A 14,587-nucleotide genomic window follows, 5' to 3' on the forward strand; every position below is an offset into this window, starting at 1 on the left:
TTGTTTGTTTAATATATATATACTGTAATATACTGTATACTGTGGAATATTCCTGGCAACCCTCACCCAGGCAAAGGGAAAACATGCAATAATGTTACCTCAGCCAGAAAAGTTACACAGTGCACCTTTAAAAACGAGAAAAACTACACAATGAATTTATAAGCAACTAGCATGCTAACACGCACTTGTACAATATGTCTGTACAGGGAGAAAAATTAAGGTGACCAGACGTCCCTATTTACCCAGCAGATTTGTCCCAGTTTTATACAAAAAATGTCCCAGGTGTCCCTATTTTTGACTAATCTGATCCTCGGCAACAGTAAAAGGGGCAAACACTGTCATGGGTTAAAGGTGCACTACGTAACTTTTTGGTGTGGGTCCATCACCTGCTTGTTTCTATGAATATGGAAGTAAGTAAGTTTGTGGCACCTGATTTTCCCACTGGCCTCCAATCGAAGTACTGACCAGGCCCGGCCCTGCTGAACTTCTGAAATCTGACGGGATCAAGCTTTGACAAACCGGTATGACCATTGCTCTGCTTGGAATGTTCCACAGTACGACATTAAACAGCTTTACCTTACATTTATTCAATTACAATTGATTTTATAGCTCTCCACAGCTCTCTGCCTCTCCACAGATCTGACGTGTAACCTGTGAAACCTTCCAGACAAAGCAACAGCATCTCCACGGAGACAAACATTTGACATTTCGACATTAAAGTCGTAATATTACGAGAATAAAGTCGTAAATTTACGAGAACAAAGTAGTAATTTTATGAGAATAATGTCGTAGTCAAAATAAAGTCGTAATATTACGAGAATATAGGCTGTTCGGAAAGTCTGAATGAGTCTGAGGCTGGTGCACTATGGAGAATTTGGAGCATTTTGAAAAGGAGAAGAATCCATGTATCATTTGTTCATTCGACTGAAAAAGGACGGAATCAGGACTAAATCAGGTCTGGAACCAAACCAGAATTAAGACCAGGATTGAGACCGGGACCAGACCAGGACCAGATCAGGACTGAGGCCGGGATCAGACCAGGACTGAAACCGGTTTAGTCCTGGTTTAGTCCTGGTTTAAGTGATGGAAATGGGAGACTTTAAAATGCGATGTGGGACTATTGTGCCGCATACGGACTGCCAGGACTGAACCAGGACTGAATCAGGACTAAACCAGAACTAAACCGTTTTCAGTCCTGATCTGGTCCCGGTCTCAATCCCGGTCTGGTCCCGGTATCACAATTTGGTCCTGGTCTGGTCCCGGTCTCAGTCCCTGGTTCAGTCCTGGTTCAGTCCGGAGGCGCAAATAATGAAGAAAATTTTTGTTTTTTTGTTTTCTTATTTTTGTTTTTATATTGAAAAACAAAGTTCTTCTTCTGCCGCATTTTTCACTTTGACTTTGATTTTATTACGACTTCATTCTCATAATATTATAACTTTATTCTCATAATATTACGACTTTATTTTAACTTCGACTTTATTCTCGTAAAATTGTGACTTTTTCTGGCTTCGACTTTATTCTCATAATATTACGACTTTATTCTCGTAGCGCCAGCATCATTTATTTATTTTTTTTAATCTGACCCTTATACTCCGTCGTACCATATTTATCCAAAATTAAGTCGAGAATGGACAATGTTATGGTCTCTTTTTACAATTTTATTCATACCAACCATACAGACCAGGGTGTGTCCTAGTTTTGGTCACCCTGGTCACCCTATAGGCAAGACAAAATGTGCTCAAATGAGAAAAAATGAGGTACAGAGTTTAATCCTGGGGCGAATGAGTCTGTAAAAATCCATTTAGAACCAAACTATAAAAAACTGAATCACAATTTAAACCAGACTATCGCTCTATCTGTGTGAATAATTACAGGGGCAGTAGAGCAAAAACGTGTGTGGAATTCCAGGCCTACGTCTCCCTCCACTGTTGTCTGACCAATCTCACCACTGCAAAATCTCAAGTGATTCTGATTTGATCTTTCATTTCTCAGATCGGTCACGTCTCTCAGTATTTGTCCACAGGCGTTCCACTCTGCCTTTTAGAATTCTGCGAGTGCAAAAAGACAAGATGACAGCTGGGTGCTCAGACTCTTATTAATAAAAACATTCTAGCCCCAAACCACATTTTCGTCTCTGTGATCTCGACAGTCCGTCAGAGCGTGTTTAGGGCTGTCCTTATTTCACACTGTGTACCAGATAGACACATCAGCTCTCCAAAACACTCGCTTAAAGATGCACTAAGTACTATTTTATGGTGAAGGATCTGCTATCTTGTTATCGCAATGGTTTTATAGGCAAGTTAAAGATTCTATAGAGGCTTTGCACCGTCACATGACCCCGATAGCAACGGTAACTACACCGCCATGACACCGAGTACACTATGCCATTGACTTCAGCAGCATCGGAGAAACATGGGCAGGTTTTGTTGTGTATTTGGTTGTTGTAGACGCTCTGAACGGGATAAAACATTTTGTTTCTTCACTGTTCCTCTGGAAATTACTCATCAGGATCAAACAAGGGAATTATCGAAAAAAAAACAAAAAAAAAACGAGAACATAAACAGCAAAGAGATTTCCTCACGTCACTTTCATCAAGGTATTTGCTATTTAAATAGTTTCATAGCTTATTTAGTGAGAAAAGAACATTTACTGAACTAAAATTGAAAAAGAAAACATTTGCAGTGTGAGTGGCAGTAGAAACTGTATCTTCCATCGCACATATAAACATGTCACACGTCGTAGGACCCATGTTTTCTTTATTGTCTTGCTTAACTACAACTATGTCTTCTAGAATGAATCGCTTTTTGTGAGAGGATCTTTCTAACATTCACAAGGATTCTTTTGAGGTTCGGCTCACAGACTCTTCGCCATGTTGATTATAGGAGCCCAATGTGAGGTCGTTGAATCGTAAACTAGTGCGGGTTTTCCTGGATAAATTAATGAAATTTTAGTTCAGTAAATGTGCTTCTTTCATTAAATAAGCTATGAAACTATTTAAATAGCAAATACCTTGATGAAACTTTGGGTGTCTTGATGGTACCAAAGGAAATCTCTTTGCGGTTTATTTTTGCTATAATCCGCATCTTTTTTTGATAATTCCCTTGTTTGAGCTCCTGATGAGTAATTTCCAGAGGAATAGTGAAGAAATGATTCGTTTTCAGAGCGTCTAGAACAACCAAATACACAACAAAACCTGCCCATGTTTCTCCGTTGCTACTGAAGTCAATGGCACAGCATGTCCAGTGTCATGGCGGCGTAGGTACCATTGCTATAGGGGTCACATGACGGTGCAAAGCCTCTATATTACACAAAATGGACTTTTGTGGAGTTTAAATAGTTATAATGTTGTTATCTCTTCAAAACCATACCCAGAGTTTTGATTTGTTCACACATGTTTGAGTACCGTAGTTTTTGGACTATATATAAGTCGCACCTTTTTTGTGGAAATTTATTTTACAAAATCAGAGACCATTTCATCTTGAAAGGCAATTTACAGTAATAACAATAGAACAGAGGGAAGCGATTCCTTCACTGGAATCATTTGGATGATTTCAGCCCTGGAATTGCCGATCTCTACTGAACTAAACTGCCATACAAACGCAAATCGCCGTATCATCATGTTTGGCCAAAAAGGAGTTCATGTCATTTTGTTTGTATTTAAGACGTCCTTTATCATGTGAATAAATATTATGAAAAAAATTGAATTCAAAACTGATCTTTGGCCCTTATTTGTCAGTTCCTGTTCTCTGCCTTTGTATCATGAGCCAAAAATAAGGAATCGTGCAAAGACTAAAGGCAGAAACAGTGTGTGTTTTGTTTGTGATTTAGTTCATAAATATATTTTATTTTAAAATCCAACCTCTTGCCTCCTTCTTTTTGTTGCGGCCTTGGTACAGGGTCTTAAAACTTTCAATAAATACACCTTTTTATTCAGTTATACTTAAATCATCTTTAATGTGAAAGCATTTGGTGTATTTATTCGTACTGTACATACTATACTGCAAAGTCACTTATGTGTCAAACTGTTTAAGTCAGGAGTTTCCAAACCTTTTTCATCAAGGGCCACATGTTTAAACACAGATGAAGCAGAAGGCTGATCGAGGCTGTAGACTGGAGCTCATTACAGTGATAATTGAAATATGTGCATGTTTGACACATTAGATTGAGCCATCGGTCCTTTATTCATGCTAAGATCCTTAAAATCACACACTAAATATTCAATATTAGCTTTATCAAAGTAGATTTTCATAAAAACTTGAAATAAAAAAGTACATTTTTCATTGATGCAAGGTAATTTGGGCCAATTCTCCTGGAAGCCTAAGGGCCGAAAAAAAAAAAAAAAAAAATTGTCTAAGGGCCGCATTTGGCTCATAGGCCATAGTCTGGACATGCCTGGTTTAAGTGTTTAAGTGTCACCGCACGATCCTGATCAGCGCTAAACATGAAATCCAAAGTTCTTCTGGATCATTTCAAACACCATGATGACTAGAGCTTGGTGAGATGTTCTTATAATGGATGGAAGTTTGAAGAAAATCAAGCAAACAATGATCATCTTTGCACGACTCCTTATTTTTGGCTCATGATGCAAAGGCAGAGTACAGGAACTGACAAATAAAGGTTGAGCTCAGTATATTTCACATACAAATATTTCTTCATTATAGCACCTAGTTGTCAAATTTTGGGAGCCCAACCTATTAAACCTTTTTCTGAACGAAACAGAAACTTTGAAGTCATTTTTCTCAGTTTCACACTCTGGAGTTAAGATCTTTTGCCTTTGTAGGGCAGAAACGGTAAAAGCAGCTGTTAACTTGAAAATTACTGCTTCATGACATCACAAGGTGGAGCAGAGCATTTTGAGCTTTGGAGATGTAGACAGACTAATAATAAATTAATCTCCAGGTAAGTTTTTGAGGAGGAAACAGCATTATAACATGGCTTAAAGCTCACAAGAGTGTATTTAGTGTAATATAGAACCTTTGAACTTTTATCTAGTCCATTTTTGTCTTTTTTACTTTACTAAATGATGAATCTAAACTTTGAATCTGCTAAAACTACTACTATTACTACTGTTATTACTCACCCTGCTCAGAGCCAGAAGGAAGTCCATTCCTCCAGACCTCCGGACACAGTGCCGGAGTTTCCAGTAGACCAGGTGCTCCCAGGCGAACACGAGCAGACTCAGCCCCATGGCCACGAGCAGCATGTAGAAGACCCCCGCCATGTTGTCTATGTCCAGCTTACTGCTCATCACCTGCAGGGGGCAGCGGCGCGCGGCGGGGACGGCAGCGGGACATGGAAAACAGATAAGAATAGGATCAGGGTGGTTTCAATAATGCACAGATATCTCACTACGGTTTGGATGATGTCTAGACCAGGAAAGGGAGTTTTGATAGATGGAGACACCATTATTTAGTTTTATTTGATTTAGTTTTATTTTATTTTATTCCATTTCATATAATTTTATTTAATTTCTTTTCATTTTATTTCATTTTTCTTTTTATTCAGGGATAGTTCATATTATTCAACAATTCAAAGTAAATATGCCAGAGCTATCCAATTTTTTATATATTTTTTTGGATTGAACTCTCCTGGTGCAGTATTGTCACATTATGCACCCCAAATTGCAATGTATATTTCAAAATATAAAAAGAAGGTACCGTATTTTTCAGACTATAAGGTGCACCGAATGATAAGGTTCATTAAGCGATCCTTAGCCCAGGTGTCCATGATTCATTGGCAGATCGTAGCATAATTCAGCATAATTCCTGTCTTGGTGAATGTGTATTATGAATGTGAATGTGGGTGGATCATTTAAGTTTTTTTTGTTTTGTTCTTTCCTGCAAGGAGGACTCAAATATACATTGAGTAATAATGTGTTTAATGCAGGTTTATGCACATTTGTTTACATTTTAAGATCTGGAGATGATCTGAAGCAGGTCTATATCAGCTCTAAACCAGGACTAAATCAGCTCTAATCAGCTCTAAACCAGGACTAAATCAGCTCTAAACCAGGACTAAATAAACTCTAAACCAGGACTAAATCAGCTCTAAACCAGGAGTAAATCAGCTCTAAACCAGGACTAAATAAACTCTAAACCAGGACTAAATCAGCTCTAAACCAGGACTAAATCAGCTCTAAACCAGGACTAAATAAACTCTAAACCAGGACTAAATCAGCTCTAAACCAGGACTAAATCAGCTCTAAACCAGGACTAAATCAGCTCTAAACCAGGACTAAATCAGCTCTAAACCAGGACTAAATCAGCTCTAAACCAGGACTAAATAAACTCTAAACTAGGACTAAATAAACTCTAAACCAGGACTAAATCAGCTCTAAACCAGGACTAAATCAGCTCTATGTATTCCTTTTTTGTTTTTCCTATGTTTTACTTTTTTACTTTTTTTTGTTATTCTTCTTAGGACTTAGAACTAGTTTAGTCATGATTTAGTCCTATTTTACACCTGTTTTAATCTTACTGGTTCAAATCTGGTGGAACTTGGTGTGAAAAGTTTAAGATCCACAGTTTAGATTTGTTTTTTGTTCCTGATTTAGTCCAGGATTTGGTTTAGTTCAGATAAGTCTTGGTCTATTTCACTTTGATGTTAAACATTTTTGAATTACTGTTTAGCATTAAAGGTGCCATATTACACTATTTTGTTACGTCATAAAACACAACTCCAGGTCTGTTTTCGAGGAGTTAACGACATTATAACATGACTTAAGGCTTAAAAGAGTCAGTTTTGTGTAATATACTGTAGGTCCTGGTGTCCTTTAAAACTCGTGTTGTCATTGTCATTTTATGCACCTCAAATTCCAATGCAATTTCCACATTTCCATATAGAAGAAAGAGGCAGAGGTATGTGGAAATCCTACTGTTTCTCTATAAAACACCTGCTGCTTTCACGCTCGCTTAGCTGCTAGCTGTCTGTCACATCCAGCACAATGTTCTGCAGGTTCACATAGGTTCACACAATAATAATAACTCCACCTGCACGTCTCCTGAAGCCACAGTCACTGAAAACAAAGGAGCATGGTCTATGTAGTTCCTTCCTACAATGATGTTCCTGTTGACTGGGATCCCGAAAACACCAACTCCAATACTTTGCGAAGACTGACAGGTGGATTAGCCAATAAGAGACAGATACAAACAAACACGGCTGCAGACGAGGAAAAAAGAAACGAAAACAGTGAACTAAAATGGACTATAATGACAGTATAATAAAGGACTCAGAAACATTGCATATTTTGTAGAATCAATAAGCAAAGAAGTAAACTCTGAGATAAGAGAAGTTTACTTTTGTTCAAACTGATGTGTGACGAATGAGTATGGAGTACGAACGCTTTCAGAAATATACGTGTGCATAGGGTTCTTGAGCATAAAATAAATGTTTGTTAACTCTCAAATGAGTCCAGTCGTACATAAAATGTGTTGTGTTTATTTAATTCATAAGAATACAAATTGAAAAGTTATAACATCAAGAATTACAATCACGAAATGAAAATTTACGATTACGCTTTCTTTAGTAAGATTACGAATTCACAGATGCGACTTTACTGTCAAAAATCCGATACGGTATTTTCCCTGTGTTCGTGTATCATTCATTTGTTTTTCAAAATAAAACTAAAAATAAGAAAGCGAAAAAATTTTCTATTTTCTTCATTATTTGTCTCCAAAACTGAAATTAAAAAATGGATAACGGGTAACGTTTCCCGTTTCCGCGAGTTAAACTGTGATGCCGGACTTCTGCGCCGCTTATGGACTAAACTGAACCAGGACTAAAACAGGACTAAACCAGGACTGAACCAGGACTGAGTGTGCCTGGCCTGGAGGTGCACCTGCATAGACTGTCAGGTGATCAGGACAGAACTGGGACTGAGACCGGGACCAGACTAGGACCAGATCAGGACTGAGACCAGGACTGAGACTGAGAACAGACCGGGACCAGACCAGGGACTGAGACTGGAGACCAGACGGGACAGACCGGGACTCAGACCGGGACCAGACTGGGACCAGATCAGGACTGAGACTGGGACTGAGACCGGGACTGAGACCGGGACTGAGACCAATTTAGTCCTGGTTAAAACCTGGTTTACTCCTGGTTCAGTTCTGGTTTAGACCAGGTTTAGTCCTGGTTTAGACTTGATTTGGTCCTGGTTCAGTCCTGGTTCAGTTGCAGTTTAAGTCACAGAAACAGGAAACAGCTGTTATCTGTTTTTCCATCATTCATTTAATCACAAAATCAAAAACTGAAAAAAAAATGAATCGTTATCAATTTTTTCATATTGGTTTTGGAGACAAATAATGAAGAAAATTATTGTTTTTCGTTTTCTTATTTTTGGTTTTATTTTGAAAAACGAATGAACGAATGATACACAGATCACCGAGGCTTCGACATTGTACACGAAGACACAAAGTCGAGTCACGTCCCTGAACTCAAGGAGACGAAATTGCAGCCAAAATCGGGCAAATTCTCCTGTAGTGTATGGCGGCTTTTACTCTTAATTGAGTAATAATTTTTCCAAATGCAGTACTATTTCACTGTTACTTGCGCCACTTCTTTGTACTTCTGCTTGAGTAATATTATCTTGAAGTACTCTTTTGTACAATTTTACATTCTGAATTCTGAACATGTCAGGCAATTACACCTGTAGTGCTCATAATCCCCACTGCTGTTGTTTCTGACTTTACACAATCTAAAACATGCAGTGAGTGTAGACTGTACGAGTAAACAGACGTGGATAAATGACACAAGAAAATGAGCTGTAATTCTCACCGAAAACCAATTAGTTTTAGAGACACTGGGGTGAAGTTAATTACAAACAGGACACAGAGAAAGGCTTTTCCTGTTAGCGCATGTTGCACTAACCATCAGTGCGCAAGAGATAAAACTAAACAAAACAGCCACCTTCCACTTTCGCCTCACCACAGGAAGGTTTTGGGTTCAAGTACCGATCTTTGGATCCTCCTAAACAGGACCATGAACACTCCAATTCATCACAGGCTCTTGAAAAATGTGCTTTTTAAATCAATTTTTTCTTGAGCTTCAGACTGTTTTCAAAAGTTTTAGCAGCGTTTGTTAACGTGTGCATTGTGTCGCCATGGTAACTTGTGAACTTTCCACCATAGACATACATGTAGACCCTCTCAGTGTGATTTTACCATGAAGTATGAATAGGTCAAATTCTCCAGAGAAGGTAGTCCTGACCAAGACTAGGTCAGGATGTGGAGATGGTCTGAACTAAGACTGAACCAGAACTGGACCAGAATTGGACCAGAAAAAATCAGCTCAAAACTAGGACTAAATCAGCTCTAAACCCGGACTGAACCAGGATTTAATCAACTCTAAACCAGGACTAAACCAAGACTAAATCAGCTCTTGAACAGGACTGAACCAGGACTAAATCAGATCAAAACCAGGACTAAACAAGGATTAAATCAACTCTAAACCAGGACTACATCAGCTCTAAACCTACAGCATGCATAGGGTTTCAATGTCGATGTATGTTAGATCTACACCAGGACTAGACTAGGACTAAACCAGGTCTGAACCAGGACTGAAACAGGACTAGACCAAGATAAAATCAGACCTGAACCACATCTGAAGAAGGACTGAACCCGGACTAAACCAGGATTAAACCAGAGGTGAACAAGGTCTAAACAAGAACTGAACTAGGACTAGACCAGGCCTAAATCAGGGTTGACGTAGGCCTGAACCAAGACTAAACCAGGACTGAACCAGGACTAAACCAAGGGTGAACCAGGTCTGGACAAGGACGCAACCATGACTAGATCAGGGCTGAAAGAGTAACGAGTAACTAGACAATAAACTTTTTGAACTTTGAACTTGAACTTGAAATGCAGAGGACTCATTTTCTTACACTGTGTAAATATAAAACATGTAAATATACGGGAGAAACACATTAATTTAAAGTTGCCAGAGATAACTTCACCCTGTTCTAGCTCAGATGCAGGTGAGGTCGGAGGTGATAATGAGTCATGAGCCATGCACAGCGAATGAACTCAACAATTGCTACTGTTTGGAAAGAGTGAAAATGAAACACAGAAAAGTCTGAATATAAGTTAATTAAAACGTATTTTTTATAATATTGCTAACGCATTTAAAAAGTTTGATTATGAAAAGGTAATAAAGAATTGTGATGATTCATTATGTTCAGACGATACCTTGCAGCCGATGTCGTCAACATTTTCTGGGGGCTAACTGAGGGCTCTGTTCTGTCTGAAACTCTGTGACTCAAGTGAGACTTTAATCTGAGGTTTATTTTGAATGCACGAGAAAGAGCTGATTTAGTTGGAACTACAACAGGCAAGTTGATTTGTGCTGTTAAACAAGACCCTCTCAAATAACATCGCAGGCTCCTGAAAATGTGCTGTTTAAATCCATTTTGTATTTTTTCTTGAGATTTCAAACAATTTCAGACAGAAAAAAAAAAAAAAAAAAAATGTGGCTGTTTGGAGCATTTGGAATGCCTGGATTTCTTTGTGTCTAAAATCTTAAAACATTTTTGGCCTGTGTTTGCAAATAGGGATGTAACAACAATGGAAATATCGTGATATCGTATCATCAAAGTCAAAATAATCAAAATAATATCGTGGTTACGGCGCAGCAACAGCAAAAACAATGAGAACTACATAGACCATGATCCTTTGCTCCGTTTCAGTGCAGGAAATAACTGTTAAAGGGACAGTCTGGAATTTTGGACATAGGACCTCATTTCCTAGTGAGCCAGAGTGTTGGAGACGTGTGGAGACACTTTTTAAAATATTCCATCCAGTCCTTGTATTTGCAGAGGTCACTGGTGCTAGGCTAGTGCATGTCAATGGCCATAGTTAGCCTGACACTAAAAACAGTCTTACCCACTCCACAAAACACCCAAAGCAAAACAATTATTACACCAGACTGTCCATGTGAATGTCTGTGTTGATAAAATAATGTTGGAAATAAAACTAACCTTGCATCGCATGAATCGTCACATGTTGAGGGACTATTTTATCAGCAGCAGCGGAATTTTACTTTGCCGGAAAGATAGGTGCTGAGTGATATCAGTCCACCGCTGCCAAGCTTTCTATCAGGAAGTACAACTCACTGCTGCTGCTCAGACATAAATCCTTCAAATACAAGGTTGGTTTTACTTCTAAAATTATTCTATTGACACAGACATTTACATGGACAGTCTGGTGTAATAATAGATTTTCTCCGGGTGTTTTGTGGAGTGAGTAAGACTGTTTTTAGCGACAGGATAACTGTGGCTATTGACATGCACTAGCCTAGCACCAGCGACCTCTGCAAATACAAGCACTGAATGGAATATTTAAAAAAGTGTCTCCACACGTCTCCAACACTCTGGTTCACTAGGAAATGAGGTCCTATGTCCAAAGTTCTAGACTGTCCCTTTAAAGACAAGAAAGTGGTGCACCATCCTCTACAAAAGTTACACAGTCCATCTTTAAAAATATCTGATTCATACCTCGATCTTGTCGTTGTGGCAGATCCCGGACAACCAGAGCCTCTCCAACATGTCGATCTCATCTGAAAGAAAAGAGAGAGAGGTCAGAATAGAAGAGGAGTGTGATACAGAGAGAGAGAGAGGAGACAGATGAAAGACAGAGGGATAGAGAGAGAAAGAGGGTGTGTGTACGGGGGGAGGTGTGGAGGTCAATAGGACGAGAGAGCAAGAAGAAACATCACAAGTGGAGGCAATTAAAGAAGTAAGATAAAAACTCTACAACATTTAAATTTTACAGTTGAAGCTAGAACTTTTGTGGAATGTCGGTTGGATATTCTCTTGAGTTTTAGAGGTTTTTAAATCATGACAGAAGTAGCGACCTCTCCAACCACCACACACTCACATTTGTGTAAGTTGGAGGAAGTGTCTTGTCACAGCGCAGTACAATGAGTGTGGGGATTGAACTACCAACCTTATGTGCATATACAAAACTGTGCCGCAGGACCAACTTTTTTAAGGCATAACTTGTTTGCTGAGGTGTTCTCTACCATGTTATAATGTTGCTCCTTCATCAAAAACATGCAGCCTAAAGCAGTTTCAGTAATCTAGGGATCTCTCTTAGGCTCTCTTGGGCTTGGGCTACTCAAAGTCCCTTTACAGTTCTCTATAAATATACAAAAACATGATACAAAACTGTCCACTGCAACTTGACGGATCTCTCGTGCTCTGAAGTGGGAGTGACTTAGCAGAGGGAGCAAAAGGAGGGGAGACTCAGAGCAGCAAAAAGAGAAGTGAATTTTATAAAACTTGTCACTATGTTGATTTTTGGTGAATATAGGATTTTCAAAACAATAAACGGTAACACTTTGATCTAAATATGTTAAGTAATACCTCAGATAAGTAAAATACCCCTCGTTAGTTACATATTTGCTTGAATTACGAATAAAAATTAATTTAATTCTGAATAAAAATTACTTCCACTTTAAAAAGATCATGCAAACACTTCCTAATGAAAATGATTATTTGGAATTAAATTTAATTCCGAAGTAAGTGTGTGGTTTATTTTAAAGCCGAATTCATGCATTCCTGGATCATGTAAACATTTTTCCTTCTTAAAAATTCCAATCTTTCAGTGTGTGCTTGTTCGGTCGCCCTTCTGACGCGATCCAGACGATCCGGTACCAACGCTGCTCGCTTCGGACTTTCATCCACTGCTCTTTGGAGGGGACAAGCAAACCACAGCTTTTGGAAAATGATGACGTCGCGACCCCGTCATCACCACGTGAGCAGAAGAGAACCTCGCGCAGGAAGGACTTTATACACATGTGCTCTTTGTAGTATTGTGTGTCCAGTGGCTCTGGCTGTATCCTGTTTACAGCACCACATACAGGTGCGGCAGATGTATCACATCATTTTCACTCAGTGCTCTGTTGTCGTCTGGACGTGAATATTTATTGATCCAACACATGTGGATGCAAATTTTTTTCAACCCACAAAAAAATAAATCCAGGAGCGTTGTCGTGTGAACGTAGCCTCAGTTTTTCTTCTTCCTCCCTTCTCCGACACACTTCCCTCCTCTTCCTCAGCTGACAGACGTAAAGCGAGATGAGAGCTTTGGGGCGGCAGGAGCTCAGTTGGTAGAGCATTCGCCCACTGATCTAAAGGTTGGCGGTTTGAATCCAGTTCTCGACATAAACATCACAGGTTGAGTGGTCAGATCCACTGACCCACAGGTTGGCTGGTGTGATTCCAGCTCCCACAGATGAATGCTGCTGTTGTGTCCTTGGGCAAGGCACTTAACCCACCTTGCCCACAGTGTCTGTGTACACTGTGTGTGAATGTGTGTGTGAATGGGTGAGTGGTTCCTTGTTGTAAAGTGCTTTGAGTGCCTTGAAGGTGGAAAAGTGCTATAGAAAAATGTGACCATTTACCATGAGAGAATTCTCCAGCTGTTGTGCAATTATCATCGGAACAACTGCGGAAAAAGTTTGGATCATGTTTGTGTCCGTGGCGTAACGACAAATCGAGATGAGAAAAAAGTCGGTAGCAGTTGAGGTGTGTGTTTTCTTTCAGTAGACGCAAGCCCCGGGGTTTCAAAATGACTGCCCATTCAAGTCAAAGGGCCAAGCTCTATGGCGCATGACTCCAGATTCACCTTTAACCTGGAGAGGTACTTCTGGTGGCTGTGGGCCCACCCAGCATGTGCAGTAGTGTTCTTTTCTCCTACAGGCACACGCCAATGCACACGAGCACACACACGGAGCATGGTCTTGTGTATTACATGATCGCTTTGACCAATCAGAGCAAAACAAGCTAGAGCGGAGCCGGAACGAACAAATATAAAGCGTTTTTTAAGACAACTGAAGGATTCTGAGCTGAGAAAAAGTTTATGATATAAAAATAGATTAAAATCGGCAACAAATCCGACATTTTTTAAAGTTGTAGGTGTCAAGTCAGTCGAACACGAGCAGTTTGTTTCTGTATTACATTGAGCTGTATGAAAAAATCTTGTCTCAGCCCAGGGAATTTTTTCTGCTGAAGTTCCAGTGAGTGACCACTACATCAACTGGAGGCAGCTATAAGCAGTCTAGGGGAGTAACAGATTACATGTACCGCCGTTACGTAATCAGATTACAAATTATGAGTAACTGTATTCAGTTACAGTTACTGTTTCAGTGAGTGGTAATTGGATTACAGTTACTTTGCTGAAATAAATGGATTACAAGGCGGTATTTTCCTGTTTTTACATTTTGTGCTACATCCCATGTATTTATTTTTTTGATTTCGGTAATTTCACTCATTGCCAGAAACCCACACAGAACGCGGCAGTAAGAGCGATGTAAACGTCATGTTAACGTTGGCGGCGTCAGTCACACAGTGGACGAGGTCGAAGAGCCAGTAGAACAGAGCAGCAGTGCACAGGGAAAAACTCATCTGTGTCTTGGAAATTCTTCTCCCGACGTGAAATATAAAAATAATAATAATAAATATAAAATCACGTCCAAGTTAAATGTCAAACCGGAGCTACTGGCACTGGTGAAAACAACCTGCATAGACTCATGAAATCTGCACTACTGTCCTATAGTGACCTGAGACATGAGGGGACACGCACACAAACAC

The 14,587-nt window shown here is 39.4% G+C and overlaps 1 protein-coding gene across 1 annotated transcript in view; it reads right to left on the reverse strand.

Moving 5' to 3' along the window:
• Positions 1-14,587, reverse strand: part of grin2da (glutamate receptor, ionotropic, N-methyl D-aspartate 2D, a) — a 414,138-nt gene that overhangs the window by 25,606 nt on the left and 373,945 nt on the right. The window contains exons 15-16 of the mRNA XM_055157602.1: positions 11,489-11,550; positions 5,081-5,251 (exon numbers count right to left, since the gene is read on the reverse strand). Coding sequence (XP_055013577.1) covers positions 5,081-5,251; positions 11,489-11,550 — 233 coding nt within the window. The remainder of the gene's footprint in view (positions 1-5,080; positions 5,252-11,488; positions 11,551-14,587) is intronic.

This window comes from Boleophthalmus pectinirostris, unplaced genomic scaffold, assembly GCF_026225935.1.
Source record: "Boleophthalmus pectinirostris isolate CB_2022bp ecotype Guang Dong unplaced genomic scaffold, ASM2622593v1 HiC_scaffold_21, whole genome shotgun sequence".
Classification (NCBI taxonomy): Eukaryota; Metazoa; Chordata; class Actinopteri; order Gobiiformes; family Gobiidae; genus Boleophthalmus; species Boleophthalmus pectinirostris.